Here is a 21,140-nt window from a genome sequence, read left to right as displayed (position 1 = left end):
TGTAAAGGTAGGGTGTTTCTCTCTATAATGTGAAGGTAGGGGGTTTCTCTCTATAATGTGAAGGTAGGGGGTTTCTCTCTCAGATGTAAAGGTAGGGGTTTCTCTCTATAATGTGAAGGTAGGGGTTTCTCTCTATAATGTAAAGGTAGGGGTTTCTCTCTATAATGTGAAGGTAGGGGGCTCTCTCAGATGTAAAGGTAGGGTGTTTCTCTCTATAATGTACAGGTAGGGGGTCTCTCTCAATGTAAAGGTAGGGGTTTCTCTCTATAATGTGAAGGTAGGGGGTTTCTCTCAATAATGTGATGGTAGGGGGTTTCTCTCTCAGATGTAAAGGTAGGGGGTTTCTCTCTATAATGTGAAGGTAGGGGGTTTCTCTCTATAATGTAAAGGTAGGGGGTTTCTCTCTCAGATGTGAAGGTAGGGTGTTTTCTCTATAATGTGAAGGTAGGGGTTTCTCTCTATAATGTGAAGGTAGGGGGTTTCTCTCTATAATGTGAAGGTAGGGGGTTTCTCTCATAGATGTAAAGGTAGGGGGTTTCTCTCTATAATGTGAAGGTAGGGGGTTTCTCTCTATAATGTGAAGTTAGGGGTTTCTCTCTATAATGTAAAGGTAGGTGGTTTCTCTCTATAATGTGAAGGTAGGGGGTTTCTCTCTATAATGTGAAGGTAGGGGGTTTCTCTCTATAATGTGAAGGTAGGGGGTTTCTCTCTATAATGTAAAGGTAGGGGGTTTCTCTCAGATGTAAAGGTAGGGGGTTTCTCTCTATAATGTAAAGGTAGGGGGTTTCTCTCTATAATGTGAAGGTAGGGGGTTTCTCTCTATAATGTGAGGGTAGGGGGTTTCCCTCTATAATGTAAAGGTAGGGGGTTTCTCTCTATAATGTAAAGGTAGGGGGTTTCTCTCTATAATGTGAAGGTAGGGGGTTTCTCTCTATAATGTAAAGGTAGGGGTTTCTCTCTATAATGTGAAGGTAGGGGGTTTCTCTATCAGATGTAAAGGTAGGGTGTTTCTCTCTATAATGTACAGGTAGGGGGTTTCTCTCTCAGATGTAAAGGTAGGGTGTTTCTATCTATAATGTAAAGGTAGGGGGGTTTCTCTCTCAGATGTAAAGGTAGGGGGTTTCTCTCTATAATGTGAAGGTAGGGGGTTTCTCTCTATAATGTGAAGGTAGGGGGTTTCTCTCTCAGATGTAAAGGTAGGGGGTTTCTCTCTTTAATGTGAAGGTAGGGGGTTTCTCTCTATAATGTAAAGGTAGGGGGTTTCTCTCTATAATGTGAAGGTAGGGTGTTTCTCACTCAGATGTAAAGGTAGGGTGTTTCTCTCTATAATATACAGGTAGGGGGTTTCTCTCTCAGATGTAAAGGTAGGGGGTTTCTCTCTTTAATGTGAAGGTAGGGGGTTTCTCTCTATAATGTACAGGTAGGGGTTTCTCTCTCAGATGTAAAGGTAGGGGGTTTCTCTCTATAATGTAAAGGTAGGGTGTTTCTCTCCATAATGTGAAGGTAGGGGGTTTCTCTGTATAATGTAAAGGTAGGGTGTTTCTCTCTATAATGTGAAGCTAGGGGGTTTCTCTCTATAATGTGAACGTAGGGGGTTTCTCTCTATAATGTGAAGGTAGGGTGTTTCTCTCTATAATGTGAAAGTAGGGGTTTCTCTCTATTAGTGAAGGTAGGGGGTTTCTCTCTATAATGTACAGGTAGGGTGTTTCTCTCTATAATGTGAAGGTAGGGGGTTTCTCTCTATAATTAGGGGTTTCTTAATGTAAAGGTAGGGGTTTCTCTCTATAATGTAAAGGTAGGGGGTTTCTCTCTAAGATGTAAAGGTAGAGGGTTTCTCTCTATAATGTAAAGGTAGGGGGTTTCTCTCTATAATGTAAAGGTAGGGGCTTTCTCTCTATAATGTAAAGGTAGGGGGTTTCTCTCTCAGATGTAAAGGTAGAGGGTTTCTCTCTATAATGTAAAGGTAGGGGGTTTCTCTCTATAATGTAAAGGTAGGGGGTTTCTCTCTCAATGTAAAGGTAGGGGGTTTCTCTCTCTGGATGTAAAGGTAGAGGGTTTCTCTCTATAATGTAAAGGTAGGGGTTTCTCTCTATAATGTAAAGGTAGGGGTTTCTCTCTCAGATGTAAAGGTAGGGGTTTCTCTCTATAATGTAAAGGTAGGGGGTTTCTCTCTATAATGTGACGGTAGGGGGTTTCTCTCTATAATGTAAAGGTAGTTGGTTTCTCTCTCAGATGTAAAGGTAGGGTGTTTCTCTCTATAATGTGAAGGCAGGGGGTTTCTCTCTATAATGTGAAGGTAGGGGGTTTCTCTCTATAATGTGAAGGTAGGGGGTTTCTCTCTATAATGTAAAGGTAGGGTGTTTCTCTCTATAATGTAAAGGTAGGGGGTTTCTCTCTCAGATGTAAAGGTAGGGTGTTTCTCTCTATAATGTGAAGGTAGGGGGTTTCTCTCTATAATGTGAAGGTAGGGGGTTTCTCTCTATAATGTAAAGGTAGGTGGTTTCTCTCTATAATGTGAAAGTAGGGGGTTTCTCTCTATAATGTAAAAGTAGGGGGTTTCTCTCTATAATGTGAAGGTAGGGGGTTTCTCTCTATAATGTAAAGGTAGGGGGTTTCTCTCTATAATGTAAAGGTAGGGTGTTTCTCTCTATATTGTGAAGGTAGGGGGTTTCTCTCTCAGATGTAAAGGTAGGGTGTTTCTCTCTATAATGTGAAGGTAGGGGGTTTCTCTCTCAGATGTAAAGGTAGGGTGTTTCTCTCTATAATGTGAGGGTAGGGTGTTTCTCTCTATAATGTGAAGGTAGGGGGTTTCTCTCTATAATGTGAAGGTAGGGGGTTTCTCTCTATAATGTAAAGGTAGGGGGTTTCTCTCTATAATGTAAAGGTAGGGTGCTTCTCTCTATAATGTGAAGGTAAGGGGTTTCTCTCTCAGATGTAAAGGTAGGGTGTTTCTCTCTATAATGTGAAGGTAGTGGGTTTCTCTCTGTAATGTGAGGGTAGGGGGTTTCTCTCTATAATGTAAAGGTAGGGGGTTTCTCTCTATAATGTAAAGGTAGGGGGTTTCTCTCTATAATGTGAAGGTAGGGGGTTTCTCTCTATAATGTAAAGGTAGGGGGTTTCTCTCTCAGATGTGAAGGTAGGGTGTTTCTCTATAATGTGAAGGTAGGGGGTTCTCCCTATAATGTGAAGGTAGGGGGTTTCTCTCTATAATGTGAAGGTAGGGGGTTTCTCTCTATAATGTGAAGGTAGGGCAAAGGTAGGGGGTTTCCCTATATGTGAAGGTAGGGGGTTTCTCTCAGATGTAAAGGTAGGGGGTTTCTCTCTATAATGTGAAGGTAGGGGTTTCTCTCTATAATGTGAAGGTAGGTGGTTTCTCTCTATAATGTGAAGGTAGGGGGTTTCTCTCTCAGATGTAAAGGTAGGGGGTTTCTCTCTATAATGTGAAGGTAGGGGGTTTCTCTCTATAATGTGAAGGTAGGGGGTTTCTCTCTATAATGTAAAGGTAGGTGGTTTCTCTCTATAATGTGAAGGTAGGGGGTTTCTCTCTATAATGTGAAGGTAGGGGGTTTCTCTCTATGATGTGAAGGTAGGATGTTTCTCTCTATAATGTGAAGGTAGGGGGTTTCTCTCTATAATGTGAAGGTAGGGGGTTTCTCTCTCAGATGTACAGGTAGGGGGTTTCTCTCTTTAATGTGAAGGTAGGGGGTTTCTCTCTATAATGTAAAGGTAGGGGGTTTCTCTCTAAAATGTAAAGGTAGGGGGTTTCTCTCTATAATGTGAAGGTACGGGGTTTCTCTCTATAATGTAAAGGTAGGTGATTTCTCTCTATAATGTGAAGGTAGGGTTTTTTTCTCTATAATGTAAAGGTAGGGGGTTTCTCTCTATAATGTGAAAGTAGGGGGTTTCTCAGCACACTGAACTCAAAGACAAATCCCAGTTTGCTGAGTTGCTGAGTTGACTTTACATATTAGACATGCGACCCAGCACACATCTTTACACATTGACTAAGGGGATGAAGCTTAGCAGCATGTTGACACAGCAGTGGGAACACAGTACAGCTCTCACCTGCAGCATGTATCCTGGTTCACAGCTGAATGACACCACCTCATTGACCATGTACCTGTCTGCTGTTTTGATGCCATTGGCAGGCACCACTGGCTCCGGACAGGCAGTGAGACCAACGGCTAGATGGAGCAGAGAGATAAAAAAAGGCCTCATCATGCCTGCTTAGATAAAGTACTTGATGTTGCACATCACATGAATGATTGGTGATCCTGTTTTCATGTTTCAGAGAACAGTATTCCTCAAAGCTGGAGCAAGAAGAGGCAAAAACATCGGAGAGTATTGCAAAGCCAATTGGATATGATTATTGTATGCTGTCAACAGACTCTGGTATAGCCTATAGCTATTAAAATAGATAAGATGATTATTGGTTTTGTCATGATGGCATAGGATTTTTGTACGTTTGTTAAGTTGTCTATAGTTAAATAATTTGTCATTTGGATGGTTATAAACCCCCAGTCGTTGGAAGGTAATGCAGATACATAACCACAGTCGGGTACCAAGGGGCACAGGGTACTGACAACGTCATGAAACAACGTCCTACAACGTCCTGTAGTGTGTAACCTTTGTCTCTATGCTTTTTAATTTACAACGCTAAAACAGTATTGTTAAAAAAATCTGAAAATAGCATACCCACTGATCCGTGTTATTTAAGTATACATTGTGATTTTGTTCATTTCTTGAAAACATCTTCCAGTGGGTTAAAACTGTACACACCGCAGGAGGAGACAGTGAGAGAGTATGTTGCCATGACAACCACCTTCGTCAAGCCAATGAAAGGAGATCCTGTATAAATGTGTCTTGTTTGGATTGCACCACTCAGCAGGTAGCACCGTGCAGTTATGAGTGTGTGTAAAACTCTCTCATTATTTTTCTACCCATCAATAGCAAAGGACTTTCACCTGCGATGCCTACATTACCCAACACAACAAAAGCCAACAGACACTGTCACACTGCTAATGTGTAGGTGACTGTTTCAAACAGGGAAGCCCAAATGGCTGTGGGCGGCTAGGGCGAGACTAGGGAGATTAAACATTAGCTTTGGTTCAAGGAGAATTCACAGCAGAATTCGGAGCAAGTTACTTTCAATATATTCTAAAGAGCATGTACTCCTGTTCAGGAGGGAGTGAGCGGAGATGTACAGTATGCAACTGGTCAAAAAACAGTGAACCACAAAAAAAACACTGGGCATTTCTTTAAATGCTAAGGCACCAGAACCCTGGCTTGTACCAAACTACTAACACATTTATTTAACGTTAGATCAATACCACTTGTTAATTCCAATTCCATCTAGCTGACACTCACGTTACACATACCAACCATTTGAAGTGTTTTTCTGCAGAATAAATCAATAAAATGCCACATGGCCATAGTCTCTCTCTCAGAGGATAAATGATAACCCTTGAGGGAAAAAATCTGACATTTTCTCTACAACCACAACGGACTGATCCAGGCAGGAATTCAGCCTTCAAGATCCAGAAAGTCGAACATTTAATACACTTGTCTCCTCACCCGAGCTATAACAAATTCACCATCTTGATGTGTGATAAAAACACGTGGCATGAATCTCATTTTAGATGTGGCACTTTGTAACTACCGTGCACAAGCCAGATTCAGTAGAGGATCATGAAGATGCAGCCACAGTCATCCAAACGGTAAACATTCAGGATGAACCTAAAAGTCAATGACAACCATCTCTATGCAAATATAACAAGCTCCTCTTGTTCTGACAGAAAGTCACAAAGCTATTCTTCTTTAATGATATCTACTTTTACAGTACACGTAGCTCTAGGTAAAAATGTATATTATATATACCATGGGTATGACAAAACGTTTATTTTACTGTTCTAATTACGTTGGTAACCAGTTAATAATAGCAATAAGGCACCTCGGGGGTTTGTGGTATATGGACAATATACCACGGCTAAGGGCTGTATCCAGGCACTCTGCAATTGCGTCATACATAAGAATAGTTCTTAGCCCTGGTATATTGGCCATATACACAGTGGTGGAAAAAAGTACTCAATTCTCATACTTGTGTAAAAGTAAAGATACCTTAATAGAAAATGACTCAAGTAAAAGTGAAAGTCACCCAGTAAAACACTACTTGAGTAAAAGTATTTGTATTTAAATATACTCAAGTATCAAAAGTAAAACCAGACGGCACCATTTTCTTGTTAATTTTAAATTGACGGATAGCCAGGGGCACACTCCAACACACGCCAACAATGTAGTGAAGTAAAAGTTTGCAAAAATATAAATAGTAAAGTAAAGTACAGATACCCCAAAATACTTTAAAGTATTTTTACTTAAGTACTTTACACCACTGCATATACCACACCTCCTCGTGCCTTATTGGTTAATTATACAGTTGATGTCCTTTACAAACACTGGCTCTCCCCTATTCTGCATAACATTGCAGAAATGGCATGGCTATATCAGGCATAACGCTTCCAGGAAGATCCTGCCAATGATGTGTATTAATATAGAAGACAATTGGCAAAGATTACATACTAAATTGGCCTAAACATCTTTAATTTGTAACATCCTGACATTCTCAGCATGTCTCAGTTTTGTCCAAATCTATTAGTAAGGGCCACTTGAGATTTTTTGCCATGTTTTAGCTTCATTTGAACAGATCGGTTGATTGAGGAGACATTCTCATTTACAACAACGACTTGTAAAGGGAAGTGTTGCTATGGAGAGGAGAAGGGTTGAACGAGACAATTCAAAGCTAGGGATGATTAGGTTGCCGTTGCCATGACTGTATTAAGGAGATTCCAGGTTGGCAAATGAGCCAGGACTCCAGGGTTAACACGTCAAATCTAGCATGTATGGTTGTGTAGTGACCAGAAGGAGTCATGCCCTGTGTTAAATATCTCCTCTTCATGCAGCGGTGAGAGAAATAATCTATCTCTAATCAAGATAAGACTGATTAAAAAACGTTGGTACGTTTCCTGGTTAGATCCCTTACGGTTGATGCTGTATGACTGGACTATTCAACTAAATTCTTACGGCGGCCAGATGTAAAAAAGGGTTATTACAGGGTTGCCTGACATTTTCCACATGCTTCTGAAGAACTGTATAAAATAGCAACGCACACACACCAATAAAGCACTTTTCTTCTAATTAAATGTTGCTAAAAGTAATCAGGAAAGAAGTGGAGGACGCTCAATCAACGTGAGTCGAGGTGCAACCAAGATGTTTATCATCATTGAAAAGGTAAAGGCGCAACTCTCGCTCACTATTATTCGTTTTTATTTAAACAACTATTAAAAGCTTCTTAAAAGTAATTAGGTCACATAAAAATAATCTGAAAACTAAGCATCTCAATAAATAACAAAGATGTGTTCCATTAGGTAATGCCAAATTCCAGTGTGAAGGAAGTATGCATTGAATTCATTTCCCTCAGTTATTAGGTGTGTTTTTAATGAGACCCTGTTTCCATCCCATTAGACAGGGAAACAGAACGGTTAGGGTTATGAGACAGGGAAACAGAAGGGTTAGGGTTATCAGACAGGGAAACAGAAGGGTTAGGGTTATCAGACAGTGAAACAGAAGGGTTAGGTTTATCAGACAGGGAAACAGAAGGGTTAGGGTTATGAGACAGGGAAACAGAAGGGTTAGGGTTATGAGACAGGGAAACAGAAGGGTTAGGGTTATCAGACAGGGAAACAGAAGGGTTAGGGTTATCAGACAGGGAAACAGAAGGGTTAGGTTTATCAGACAGGGAAACAGAAGGGTTAGGGTTATGAGACAGGGAAACAGAAGGGTTAGGTTTATCAGACAGGGAAACAGAAGGGTTAGGGTTATCAGACAGTGAAACAGAAGGGTTAGGGTTATCAGACAGGGAAACAGAAGGGTTAGGGTTATGAGACAGGGAAACAGAAGGGTTAGGGTTATGAGACAGGGAAACAGAAGGGTTAGGTTTATCAGACAGGGAAACAGAAGGGTTAGGGTTATCAGACAGGGAAACAGAAGGGTTAGGTTTATGAGACAGGGAAACAGAAGGGTTAGGGTTATCAGACAGGGAAACAGAAGGGTTAGGTTTATGAGACAGGGAAACAGAAGGGTTAGGGTTATCAGACAGGGAAACAGAAGGGTTAGGTTTATCAGACAGGGAAACAGAAGGGTTAGGGTTATCAGACAGGGAAACAGAAGGGTTAGGTTTATCAGACAGGGAAACAGAAGGGTTAGGGTTATCAGACAGTGAAACAGAAGGGTTAGGGTTATCAGACAGTGAAACAGAAGGGTTAGGGTTATGAGACAGGGAAACAGAAGGGTTAGGGTTATCAGACAGGGAAACAGAAGGGTTAGGGTTATCAGACAGGGAAACAGAAGGGTTAGGGTTATCAGACAGGGAAACAGAAGGGTTAGGGTTATCAGACAGGGAAACAGAAGGGTTAGGGTTATCAGACAGGGAAACAGAAGGGTTAGGGTTATCAGAAAAGGCAGGTACGAGTTCCTGAGAGTTGTAGCTTTTTAGGAATGAGGTCATAATATTTGTAGCTTAAACCATTCAAATGCTAGAGCCAAATTCATGTGAAAAAAAAACTAATAAATCAACATGCCACATAAAAATGCTAGAAACTGCTAGACAACCACAGTAGTGGTGTGTATTGTACTTGTCACATGTATTGTATTGTATTTGTCACATGCACCTAATACAACAGGTGTACACTTTACTGTTAAATGCTTACTTACGAGCCCTTTCCCAACAATGCAGAGTTAAAAAGTAAGAAACATTTGCAAATAAGAAAAAAATAAAATAGTAATAAAATAACAATGCTACAGTGAGGGAAAAAAGTATTTGATCCCCTGCTGATTTTGTACGTTTACCCACTGACAAAGAAATGATCAGTCTATAATTTTAATGGTAGGTTTATTTGAACAGTGAGAGACAGAATAACAACAAAAAAATCTAGAAAAACACATGTCAAAAATGTTATAAATTGATTTGCATTTTAATGAGGGAAATAAGTGTTTGACGCCTTCTCAATCAGAAAGATTTCTGGCTCCCAGGTGTATTTTATACAGGTAACGAGCTGAGATTAGGAGCACACTCTTAAAGGGAGTGATCCTAATCTCAGTTTGTTACCTGTATAAAAGACACCTGTCCACAGAAGCAATCAATCAATCAGATTCCAAACTCTCCACCATGGCCAAGACCAAAGAGCTCTCCAAGGATGTCAGGGACAATATTGTAGACCTACACAAGGCTGGAATGGGCTACAAGACCATTGCCAAGCAGCTTGGTGAGATGGTGACAACAGTTGGTGCGATTATTCGAAAACGGAAGAAACACAAAAGAACTGTCAATCTCCCTCGGCCTGGGGCTCCATGCAAGATCTCACCTCGTGGAGTTGCAATGATCATGAGAACGGTGAGGAATCAGCCCAGAACTACACGGGAGGATCTTGTCAATGATCTCAAGGCAGCTGGGACCATAGTCACCAAGAAAACAATTGGTAACACACTACGCCATGAAGGACTGAAATCCTGCAGCGCCGCAAGGTCCCCCTGCTCAAGAAAGCACATATACATGCCCGTCTGAAGTTTGCCAATGAACATCTGAATGATTCAGAGGACAACTTGGTGAAAGTGTTGTGGTCAGATGAGACCAAAATGGAGCTCTTTGGCATCAACTCAACTCGCCGTGTTTGGAGGAGGAGGAATGCTGCCTATGACCCCAAGAACACCATCCCCACCGTCAAACATGGAGGTGGAAACATTATGCTTTGGGGTGTTTTTCTGCTAAGGGGACAGGACAACTTCACCGCATCAAAGGGGCGATGGACGGGGCCATGTACCGTCAAGTCTTGGGTGAGAATCTACTTCCCTCAGCCAGGGCATTGAATATGGGTAATTTTATAACATTTTTGACATGTGTTTTTCTGGATTTTTTGTTGTTGTTATTCTGTCTATCACTGTTCAAATAAACCTACCATTAAAATTATAGACTGATCATTTCTTTGTCAGTGGGCAAATGTACAAAATCAGCAGGGGATCAAATACTTTTTTCCCTCACTGTATATACAAGGAGTACCTGTACCGAGTCAATGTGCAGGGGTACAAGGTAGTTGAGGTAATTGAGGTAATATGTACACGTAGGTCGGGTTAAAAGTGACTAGGCAATCAGGATAGATAATAAACAGAGTAGCAGCAGTGTATGTTAAGATTGTGAAAGTGTGTCTATGTGTGAGTGTGTGTGTTTGTGGCGTCAATATGCATGTACGTGTGTGTGTTTTGTGTATGTGAGCGTATGTATTGTGAGAGTATTTGGGCACTGAAAGAAGGATTTTGGCAGGGATTTTTTTGCAGATAATTTCTTAATGTTAAGAATTGATCAAAGGGATTAATAAATGGGCCGGATCTGGCCCGCAGGCCGCCAGTTGAACAGCCCTGCCGTATCACATAGCACATAGAAGCGTATCCCCCATGTGCAGCCTAAGTGGGCTAAGAGAGGGGAAATAGCCGAATTGGGATCCCCACAGAGGACTTAGAGATAGTAGCAGAGGACATTGAGGTGTTAAGAATGAATAAGGTGAAATGGTTTACATCAGGACAGTCCACAGCAGCTAAAGGGCACTGTTTCTTCTGTTGAGACAGAGGCAGATGAAGCAAGCGGCCACAGAGACAGACTATCTCTGATGCTATCAGTGTCCACACAGTACAGATTGGGAGCCCATTTCAGAATTGAAAAGAAGAATTCCCATCAGGCTCCAACCCATGGTAAAAGGTAGAGAAATTGGATTTTATCAGCCAGTTTCCTTGGTATTTATTTTTGGGTTAACAGAATTGTTGTTATCAGTGAATTATGCTGTACTTGTTGAACAATTGATGCTAATTTTGTAAGTTTGTTGTTTAAATCTTCAAAGCCATGATAGCATCTTTTGCGCACAAAGCATGCTAAAGACCAATCCAAACTCATCTCCCGGCATGTCCAGCCCATCCATTATCTCAGCCAATCAATGCTAGCGGAACGGTCTCTGTCTTTTTCCATGGCTAAACCAACTAAGCTCGTAATTTAAAATTGTTTTGGTATTTACGGATGGAATACAAGTTTGTTATAAAGGCACATGAAAGTTCACATGTTCCAGAAGGCAATTCTGCCAACAACCTTTTTTGATTAAAATAAATGTTTAAGTTCAAATGCCTCTCATGTGAATTAGTGACGTGTGACATGCGCCTAGTTTCCTGAAACGAGTCAATTTTGTACATTATGTTTTATTGGACCCTGCTAAAGCACATTGGTTTATACAGTACAGTAGTGATTCAAGAGGGGGACATTCTTTGGTCTACTGTCTTTTGTTGTGCTAGTGAAAGTAGGTGAGCGAGATAGCATCCAAAGGCTACCATTTTCCTTTAGACAGATTACTGTATAAGATCAGTCTTACTCAGTAGGCTACAGTAGTGAGTCAATATACAGGTAGACTGATTGTCAACTATGATGACAGCTTTGGTAATTTTTCTGAAGCTTTTAAATGTCAAAATGCACATGCCTCACCCAGAGCTGCTTAATTTTTAACATTTTAAAAGTAGAATGCACCGTTGAGTGCTTTTGATTCAGAGTTTTATCTGCACTGTAGGTGATGCTACTACATACAGTACCCACTGCATCCTTGTTTTAAACAAGGAAGCAGAAAGAGAGAGACAGAGAGAGTAAGCAACATTTTATTAGCCAAGAGGAAATCTTGTAGATTCCTTTATTTCACAGAGTCAGAGGATATGGAGAAAATGAAGGTTTCATGATGAGACAAACACTGTACTCACTTTTGTACTCAAGGTGGAATCCAGCAGCAACAACACTGATATCACTCTGGAAGTGAAGGTAGAGCTGGTTGGAGGTACTGTTCAGCAAGGCTGGAGCAGTTGTACCTGAAATACATCACACAGGAGAAATTTACATTCATCTCACTGTTGAAAGAAGTTCCCATTTGCAATTCTGAATATATATGGATGTTTTCTGGGTTGGTTCGTCAAGTGACTACAGTTTATATCAATGGCCAAAACATAATAAGGTGAACACTATTCTATGGACATTTTTCCTCCTCTATAAAATACTTTCCTTTTTGGAGGTCAACCAAATGAAAAGAGGGGAAAGGGGGGGAAGGGGAATAAAAAAACATGCTTTGAAATTCTAACAGACAATGGTCACTGAAGTTTGTTTCTGTTCTTCAGTATCTGAGCTCCCAGGGGAGAGCTCTCATCAAATGTTTCCAAGGGGCAGTCAACCACACCACCACAGATAGGAAAAGTCCAAATGTTAAAAGTCTAGTCTACAGAGCTCACAGGGAACCATCTATGCATAGACACTTTAATAACTCTACCTAAATGTACATATTACCTCAATTACCTCGACTAACTGGTACCTCCACACATTGACTCTGTACCAGTACCCCCTGTATATAGCCTCGCTATTGTTATTTTACTGATGCTCTGTAATTATTTGTTACTTTTATTTGGTTAGGGCTTGTAAGTAAGAATTTCACTGTAAGGGGGTACACCTGTTGTATTCAGCGCACGTGACAAATACAATTTGATTTGATTTGATCAGGGTGGTAGATATCCTATGTTTTTGGATGATATGCTTTGGCTCAGGCTGCTGAAAATCAGAACACAGTGTTCATCATGAGTAACCAAACATGCGGTTGAAAAACAGCGTATATGCGGTTATATAACCTGAAACAGTGTCATTCATCACTTGTGTCAAACTTTATAATAGCAATAAATCTCTGGTGTCTTGGGCATTGGTCAGTTTAATAAAGAAATGTTGAAACTCCCTCGGGCAGATTAAAGATACAGCAACATATTCTGTTGAGACTCCAGCTTTTATATTTTCAGGATATTATGTTCAAACCCCAGCTCACAAGTTCTGTGACATAGTTAGAGAAAGCGATTATTTTTATGCTCTTCGTCAATGTCACACCTGGTAATAAAAAATAAAATAAAAACTAGGTTTCCCATAAACCCTGGTTGGAAAATTCCTGCCATCAGGAGGGAATAAACAGGAAGTCTGAAATCCTCCAACCAGGATTCCTGGAAAACCCTGGAAAGTTTCCAGAATTCTGCAACACTATTATTAAATTTCTATCCTCGGAGGCCATCTTCACAGGTTTTAACGCTATGCTATGAGACAGCAATATACCCTTCACTCATTCATGACACAACGTTGACTGACTTAACACGTTTATAATCAATCACATGAATAACTCTGATGAAATGACTAAAGCTCTCCTGCAAAATACTGACTCGATAGACATTAAGATATGTTCACCTGCAAATCATGTCAGTGAGCTACCAAGTTTGCAATGGGTTTCTGTAATGCTATGGGATCCAGCATAGCATGGCAGTAGAAGAACGGGCGGGCATAAAATTGTCTGAGTACATTATGCTGATGATTGCAGTCTGTAAAATGCTCCTTTACGCTTGAATGACTTGACTAATAATTTCTGGATGAAGTTTGACAGCTCTGTAAAGCTCATGCACTGTCCAGCTATTCAGAGGTCCATCATCTCTATTAGTGAGCCGGTATCTCCAGTGGTTCCAGAGCTTGTCAGATAAGTCACAGATGAGCTTAAAATGCACTTTGCGGGATTGAATCTGGCACATTTAGTAGTATTAGGCAGTCTAGAACCTTATGATTAAAGAAATTCTTAATGTGAACTTTCAGCCAAGAAGCAGGGTCATTTTATTTTTTGTAAAGATGGAAAACCAATCTTGAAATACAATTTACCATATATATTTTTTTACATTAACCATTTGGCATTCATCTCTAAACATGATGAAACAAAACCCCATCGATAGCCACAATGGCCACAGAATGAGAGAGGTATATAGATATAAACCCAATCAATAGCCACAATGGCCACATAATGAGAGGTATACAGACATAAACCCAATCAATAGCCACAATGGCCGCAGAATGAGAGGTATACAGACATTAACCCAATCAATAGCCACAATGGCCACAGAATGAGAGGTATACAGACATTAACCCAATCAATAGCCACAATGGCCACATAATGAGAGCTATACAGACATAAACCCAATCAATAGCCACAATGGCCAATGACAGAGGTATATAGACATAAACCCAATCAATAGCTACAATGGCCACATAATGAGAGGTATATATAGACATAAACCCAATCATTAGCCACAATGGCCACAGAATGAGAGAGGTATATAGACATAAACCCAATCAATAGCCACAATGGCCACATAATGAGGTATACAGACATAAACCCAATCAATAGCCACAATGGCCAATGACAGAGGTATATAGACATAAACCCAATCAATAGCCACAATGGCCACAGAATGACAGGTATACAGACATAAACTGTCGCTATCGAGCGACGGCAACAGTAAATGAGCAACTACCCGGGCTATCTGCATTGACCCTTTTTGCACAAACTCTTTTGACTCATCACATACGCTGCTGCTACTGTTTATTATCTGTCATGTTGCCCTTACCTACAGTATATGTACATGTCTACCTCAATTACCTCGTACCCCTGCACATCGACTCAGTACTGGTATACCGTGTACATAGCCAAGCTATTGTGTATTTATTCTTAGATTTTTTATGTTCATATTATTTATATTTTTTCTCTTTGCATTGTTGGGAAGGGCCTGTAAATAAGCATTTCATTGTTAGTCTACACCTATTGTTTATGAAGCATGTGACAAATACAATTTGATTTGATCAATTTGATCTTTAGAGACCTATAAAATGTATTTCAGATTGTGGATTTAATTACTTTTGCAGTGAATACTTACATTTGAAGTATGATTAATTATTAAATATTTCCATCGATCACAAATGAATCATGCTTCAAATGTAAGTATTCACGGCAAAAGCAATTAAAACCACAATCTGAAATCAATTTGAGGCAAGGAATACCTAACTATGCAACAACAGCAGCTACTGTGAAGTAGACTTTTCAACAAATATCACGTTTACCATTTTTCAACAGCATATCCTCATCATTTGCACATTCTACTGTTAATAGTGGTAATAGGGGATAGTGGTAAACAGAAAAGATAAGCCTCATTCAATTGTAATTGAATTGGTATTTGATTAAGTGTGATTAATCCTGTATGATACATTATGCAAAAAGGAAGGCGACAGAGAACACAAAGCATTTCCGACAGTTTAATTAAGAGAATTATCCTAATGGATTTGTAACTAAAAGAAGAATAAAAAGACTGATTATAATGGTGAGGATGTCAAGGATGTAAAGGCGGACCACACAACGATGAAGGGGAAACTGTGCATCTTAACGTGCCACTGCACACGATACGGCCTCTCTCTTATTCCCTCCTAATGTCACTGATTACTGATTTGGAGACATTTCACCGATGTTAAAGATGACTCAGTGCCTGTGCCATTTGGACAACCCAGGTCAAAATGAAGGTAAAATTCCATTGTATTTTCCTTTAGATTCAATGAGTCATACACAACCGTCACCAGGTGTTCTCTGACATCATTATTTATTTCTTCGCTAGATGGCCTAGACAACCATTTTTTTGTTGCATTTAAAGCCTAGGCTTAGAGGAGTGCGGCAGTGGTGAACCACGTGAACTAATACATTCAGAATGATATCTTAGCATAGACATTTTGCCTTAAAGCCACATGACTCCCTAGTTGCCTGACCTTTTCTAAGCCTGTTGTTGTGACACTAGCTGAGTTCATTACAGGCTTGTAGAAGGCATTGCTCGGGGCATGGCTACACGTATATCCATTGGGAGGCACAAAAAAGGTTAATCCCCCCTTTCCCGCTGCAGGAGATCCCCTCCTGCTGGAGAGACCATGGTAATCAAATCAAATCAAATGTTATTCGTCACATTGAAATGTTAGTCTTCCCAGAGAGAAAGAAAATAGTGAAATAATAGAAAAGTAAAACATGTAATAATAAAAGTAATAACAAATACACAATGAGTAACAATAACTTGATTATATACACGGGGTACCAGTGCAGAGTCAGCGTGCAGGGGTACAAGCTAATTGAGGTAGATATGTACATATAACTAGGAATAAAGTGACTAGGCAAAAGGATAGATAATAAATAGTAGCAACAGCATATGTGATGAGTCAAAAGAAGTTGGTACAAAAATGGTCAATGCAGATAGTTAAATAGTTAACCAAATAGCTACCCGGACTAACTATTTATCAGTCTTATGGCTTGGGGGTAGAAGCTGTTCAGGGTTTTTGGTGCATCAGTACCGCTTGCCGTGTGGTAGCAGAGAGAACAGTCTATCACTTGGGTGACTAGAGTCTTTAACAATTTTTGGAGCCATCCTCGGACACCGCCTGCTATAGAGGTCCTGGATGGCAGGGAGCTCGGCCACAGTGATGTACTGGGCCGTACGCACTACCCTCTGTAGCACCTTACGGTCGGATGCCAAGCACTTGCCATACCAAGAGGTGATGCAGCCTGTTAAGAGGCTCTCAATGGTGCAGCTGTATAACGTTTTGAGGATCTGAAGGCCCATGCCAAATCTCTTTAGCCTCCTTAGGGAGAAGAGGCATTGTCCTGCCCTCTTCACGACTGTTTTGGTGTGTGTAACAGATGTGTTCTTTCTCACATCTATATTTTCTAACATAAAGGATGTGTAGTTTCGACCCACAGGAGGACATCCTAAAATATCACAGATGGTGAGGCTTGACAACATAACCTGCCATGGAAATCCCCCACAGTTTAACACTCCCACACAGCTAACACCTATCAGTTGGCATTTAGCATGATCAGGTTGTATAAAGGAGGACAGACGCAAGTTAAGACACCCTCCACCCACTGGTGCACCCAGTGATTTATATATACACTAGATGGCTGACAGGGGCGCTGTTTAAAAGCCACCGCGCCTCCATCTTGGCACTCCTCCACCATTGTATAACATACAGTGCCTTCGGAAAGTATTCAGACCCCTTGACTTTTTCCACATTTTGTTACATTACAGCCATATTTTAAAATGGATTAAATAAAAAAATCCTCAGCAATCCACACACAATAACAAAGGAAAAAAAGGTTTAGACATTTTTCCAGATTGATTTAAAATAACAAAAACTGAAATATCTTATTTACATAAGTATTCAGACCCTTTGCTATGAGACCTGAAATTGAGCTCAGGTGCATCGTGTTTCCATTGATCATCCTTGAGATGTTTCTACAACTTGATTGGAGTCCACCTGTGGAAAATTCAATTGATTGGACATGATTTGGAAAAGCACACACCTGTCTATTTAAGGTCCCACAGTTGACAGTGCATGTCAGAGCAAAAACCAAGCCATGATGTCGAAAGAATTGTCCGTAGAGCTCCGAGACAAGATTGTGTAGAGGAACAGATCTGGGGAAGGGTACGAAAACATTTCTGCAGCATTGACGGTCCCCAAGAACACAGTGGCCTCCATTTGTCTTAAATGGAAGAAGTATGGAACCACCAAGAACATTCCAGAAGGACAACCATCTCTGCAGCACTTTACCAATCAGGCCTTTATGGTAAAGTGGCGAGACGGAAGCCACTCCTCAGTAAAAGGCACATGACAGCCAGCTTGGAGTTTGCCAAAAGGCACCTAAAGACTCTCAGACCATGAGAAACAAGATTCTGTGGTCTGATGAAACCAAGATCGAACTCTTTGGCCTGAATGCCAAGGGTCACGTCTGGAGAAAACCTGGCACCATCCCTACGGTGAAGCATGGTGGTGGCAGCATCATGCTGTGGGGATGTTTTTCAGCAGCAGGGACTGGGAGACTAGTCATGATCGAGGCAAAGATGAATGGAGCAAAGTACAGAGAGATCCTTGATGAAAACCTGCTCCAGAGCGCAAAGGACCTCAGACTGGGGCGAAGGGTCACCTTCTAACAGGACAACGACCCTAAGCAAACAGCCAAGACAAATGCAGGAGTGGCTTCGGGACAAGTCTCAATGTCCTTGAGTGGCCCACCCAGAGCCTGGACTTGAACCCGATCGAACATCTATAGAGAGACCTGGAAATAGCTGTAAAGCGACGCTCCCCATCCAATCTGATAGAACTTCAGAGGATCTGCAGAGAAGAATGGGAGAAACTCCCCAAATACAGGTGTGCCAAGCTTGCAGCATCATACCCAAGAAGACTTGAGGCTGTAATCGCTGCCAAAGGTCATTCAACAAAATACTGAGTAAAGGGTCTCAATACTTATGTAAATGTCATATTAGAATTTTTTCTTTGTATAAACTTGCAAACATGTCTAAAAACCTGTTTTTACTTTGTCGTTATGGGGTATTGTGTGTAGATTGAGTAGATTGATGAGTAAAAAAAGTCTGTAATGTAACAAAATGTGGAAAAAGTCAAGGAGTCTGAATACTTTCCGAATGAACTTTATTTTGGAAGATACAGAAATGTATTTATTAATGTCTGCATTTGTTTTCGTGACATTTATTATATTACAGACACATTAATGCATACTTTTAAATGATATTATGTGAACTAAACCTACGTATAAACTACCGTTCAAAAGGTTGGGGTCACCCTTGTACTACTCCCTTCACAGAACAGCGCAAACAGGCTCTAACCAGAATAGAAAGAGGAATGAGAGGCCCCGTTGCACAACTGGGCAAGAGGACAAGTACATTAGAGTGTCTACTTTGAGAAACAGACGCCTCAAAGTCCTCAACTGGCTGCTTCAATAAATAGTACCCACAAAACAACAGTCTCAACGTCAACAGTGAAGAGGCAACTCCGAGATGCTGGCCTTCTAGGCAGAGTTGCAAAGAAAAAGCCATATCTAAGACTGGCCAATAAAAAGAAAAGATTAAGATGGGTGAAAGAACACAGACACTGGACAGAGGAACTCTGCCTAGAAGGCCACCATTCCGGAGTCGCCTCTTCACTGTTGACATTGAGACTGGTGTTTTGCGGGTACTATTTAATGAAGCTGCCATTTGAGGACTTGTGAGGTGTCTGTTTCTCAAACTAGACACTCTAATGTACTTGTCTTCTTGCTCAGTTGTGCAACGGGGCCTCCCACTCCTCTTTCTATTCTGGTTAGAGCCAGTTTGCGCTGTTCTGTGAAGGGAATAGTACACAGCGCTGTACAAGATCTTCAGTTTCTTGGCAATTACTCACATGGAATAGCCTTCATTTCTCAGAACAAAAATAGACTGATGAGTTTCAGAAGCACTTTCTTTATTTCTGGCCATTTTGAGCCTGTAATCGAACCCACAAATGCTGATGCTCCAGATACTCAACTAGTCTAAAGAAGGCCAGTTTTATTGCTTCTTTAATAAGAACAACAGTTTTCAGCTGTGCTAACATAATTGCAAAAGTGTTTTCTAATGATAAATTAGCCTTTTTAAAATGATAAACTTGTATTAGTGTCACGCCCTGACCTGAGAGAGCCTTTTTATGTCTCTATTTAGGTTTGGTCAGGGTGTGATTTGGGTGGGCATTCTATGTTCGATTTTCTATGTTTTGTATTTCTTTGTTTTCTTTGTTTTGTATTTCTTTGTATGGTTCTCAATCAGGGACAGCTGTCTATCGTTGTCTCTGATTGGGAACCATACTTAGGCAGCCCTTTTTCCCACCTGTCCTTGTGGGTAGTTAACTTTGTTTGTGGCACTTTGCCCTGTAAGCTTCATGGTCGTTTTGTATTGTTTATTGGTTTTGCTGGCGACATTCAATAAAGAGGAAAATGTACGCTCACCACGCTGCACCTTGGTCTACTTCATCCGACGGTCGTGACAATTAGCTAACACAACGTGCCATTGGAACACAGGAGTGTGGTTGCTGATAATGGGCCTCTGTACGCCTATATAGATATTCCATAAAATAATCTGCCGTTTCCAGCTACAATAGTCATTTACAACCTTAACAACGTCTACACTGTATTTCCGATCAATTTGATGTTATTTTAATGGACAAAAAATTAGCTTTTCTTTCAAAAACAAGGACATTTCTAAGTGACCCCAAACTTTTGAATGGTAGTGTATACTGTATATATATAAAAAAACATTTTCCTTAAAGAATACTTTTTAGAATGTACTAATGTCACTACAACAACAAAAATATTTAATATATGTAATTTCGTCCTTGAAACATTGAATTGAAATACTGCAGAATTCTACTCATTCCAATGGAGGAGTTCCAACATGTCCCCAATGTACATGTCCGTCACGACCTTCTTCTCCAACTGACCTCGCTTACTGAATCATTTAAAATCATGTACACATACTGAAAGTCATGAACTAATGGATCTACTCAAGATTGATAAACCCACACATTTGCCAGACAGGGGAAGTGCCCTCTATTTTCACAAGGGTGGAATATGCCCATACATATCACTGACCATGCCTAATGCAGCCATAGCATTCAACATCTTCATTAGATAGCAGACACAGCTATTCAGTTGCAGAAATGCTGTTCCTAGGATTAACTGGGAGGCAACGAAAGCCAAGATGGCTGCCAACTGGATTTCAAAAGGTCTCTGGAGCTAATACTGTGAGTCATCCAACATGACGATTGGGACATTGGTCTGCTATGTAAAAGATTGCGGAGAAAGGTATTGGACCCATGATCAATGTTCAGTCCCCTAGAAGAACTATGGAACATAACATGAGTGGGTTTCATATTTATTGTGGTCTTCAAAATAATAGGCCTGTAAGAATTCTGTAAAACACATGAAACCTAATTCGCAATAAGTATTATATTGCACACAGACATGATATCTCAAGGGGAAACGTGTGATTCCATGCATGATTAAGTAAACCAATTCCCACCTGAAAAGCTTCCAAGTTTAGGAGCTGTCATGTCCCCTCCATCATAGATTTCTAAGGAATCCCAATTATGCTCAGTGGCGAAGCTCATTACTTGAATCTGCAAAAGAAAAAAATATGTAAATAGAGTGACAAAAATAATGTACATGCCATCTCTCTGAAAGGACAAGCATTTTGAATGGTTAGATGAGAGACTGGTGTTTTTTATTGAGGGAAGTTTTCTTTTCTGCTATAGACATAAACCCAGGTTTTATACTGTGGTCTTGTAAGAAGTATTTAAAAAAACGAGTTGTTCTCATTAGGGCACGATCAATAGCAAT

The 21,140-nt window shown here is 40.5% G+C and overlaps 1 protein-coding gene across 1 annotated transcript in view; it reads right to left on the bottom strand.

Annotated features, from left to right (window-relative positions):
• Positions 1-21,140, bottom strand: part of LOC106589815 (CUB and sushi domain-containing protein 1) — a 517,802-nt gene that overhangs the window by 118,218 nt on the left and 378,444 nt on the right. Inside the window, exons 36-38 of the mRNA XM_014180185.2 lie at positions 20,824-20,920; positions 11,836-11,940; positions 4,066-4,184 (exon numbers count right to left, since the gene is read on the bottom strand). Coding sequence (XP_014035660.2) covers positions 4,066-4,184; positions 11,836-11,940; positions 20,824-20,920 — 321 coding nt within the window. The remainder of the gene's footprint in view (positions 1-4,065; positions 4,185-11,835; positions 11,941-20,823; positions 20,921-21,140) is intronic.

This window comes from Salmo salar, chromosome ssa28 (assembly GCF_905237065.1).
Source record: "Salmo salar chromosome ssa28, Ssal_v3.1, whole genome shotgun sequence".
Lineage (NCBI taxonomy): Eukaryota > Metazoa > Chordata > Actinopteri > Salmoniformes > Salmonidae > Salmo > Salmo salar.
This window is presented reverse-complemented; position numbering and strand designations above follow the sequence as displayed.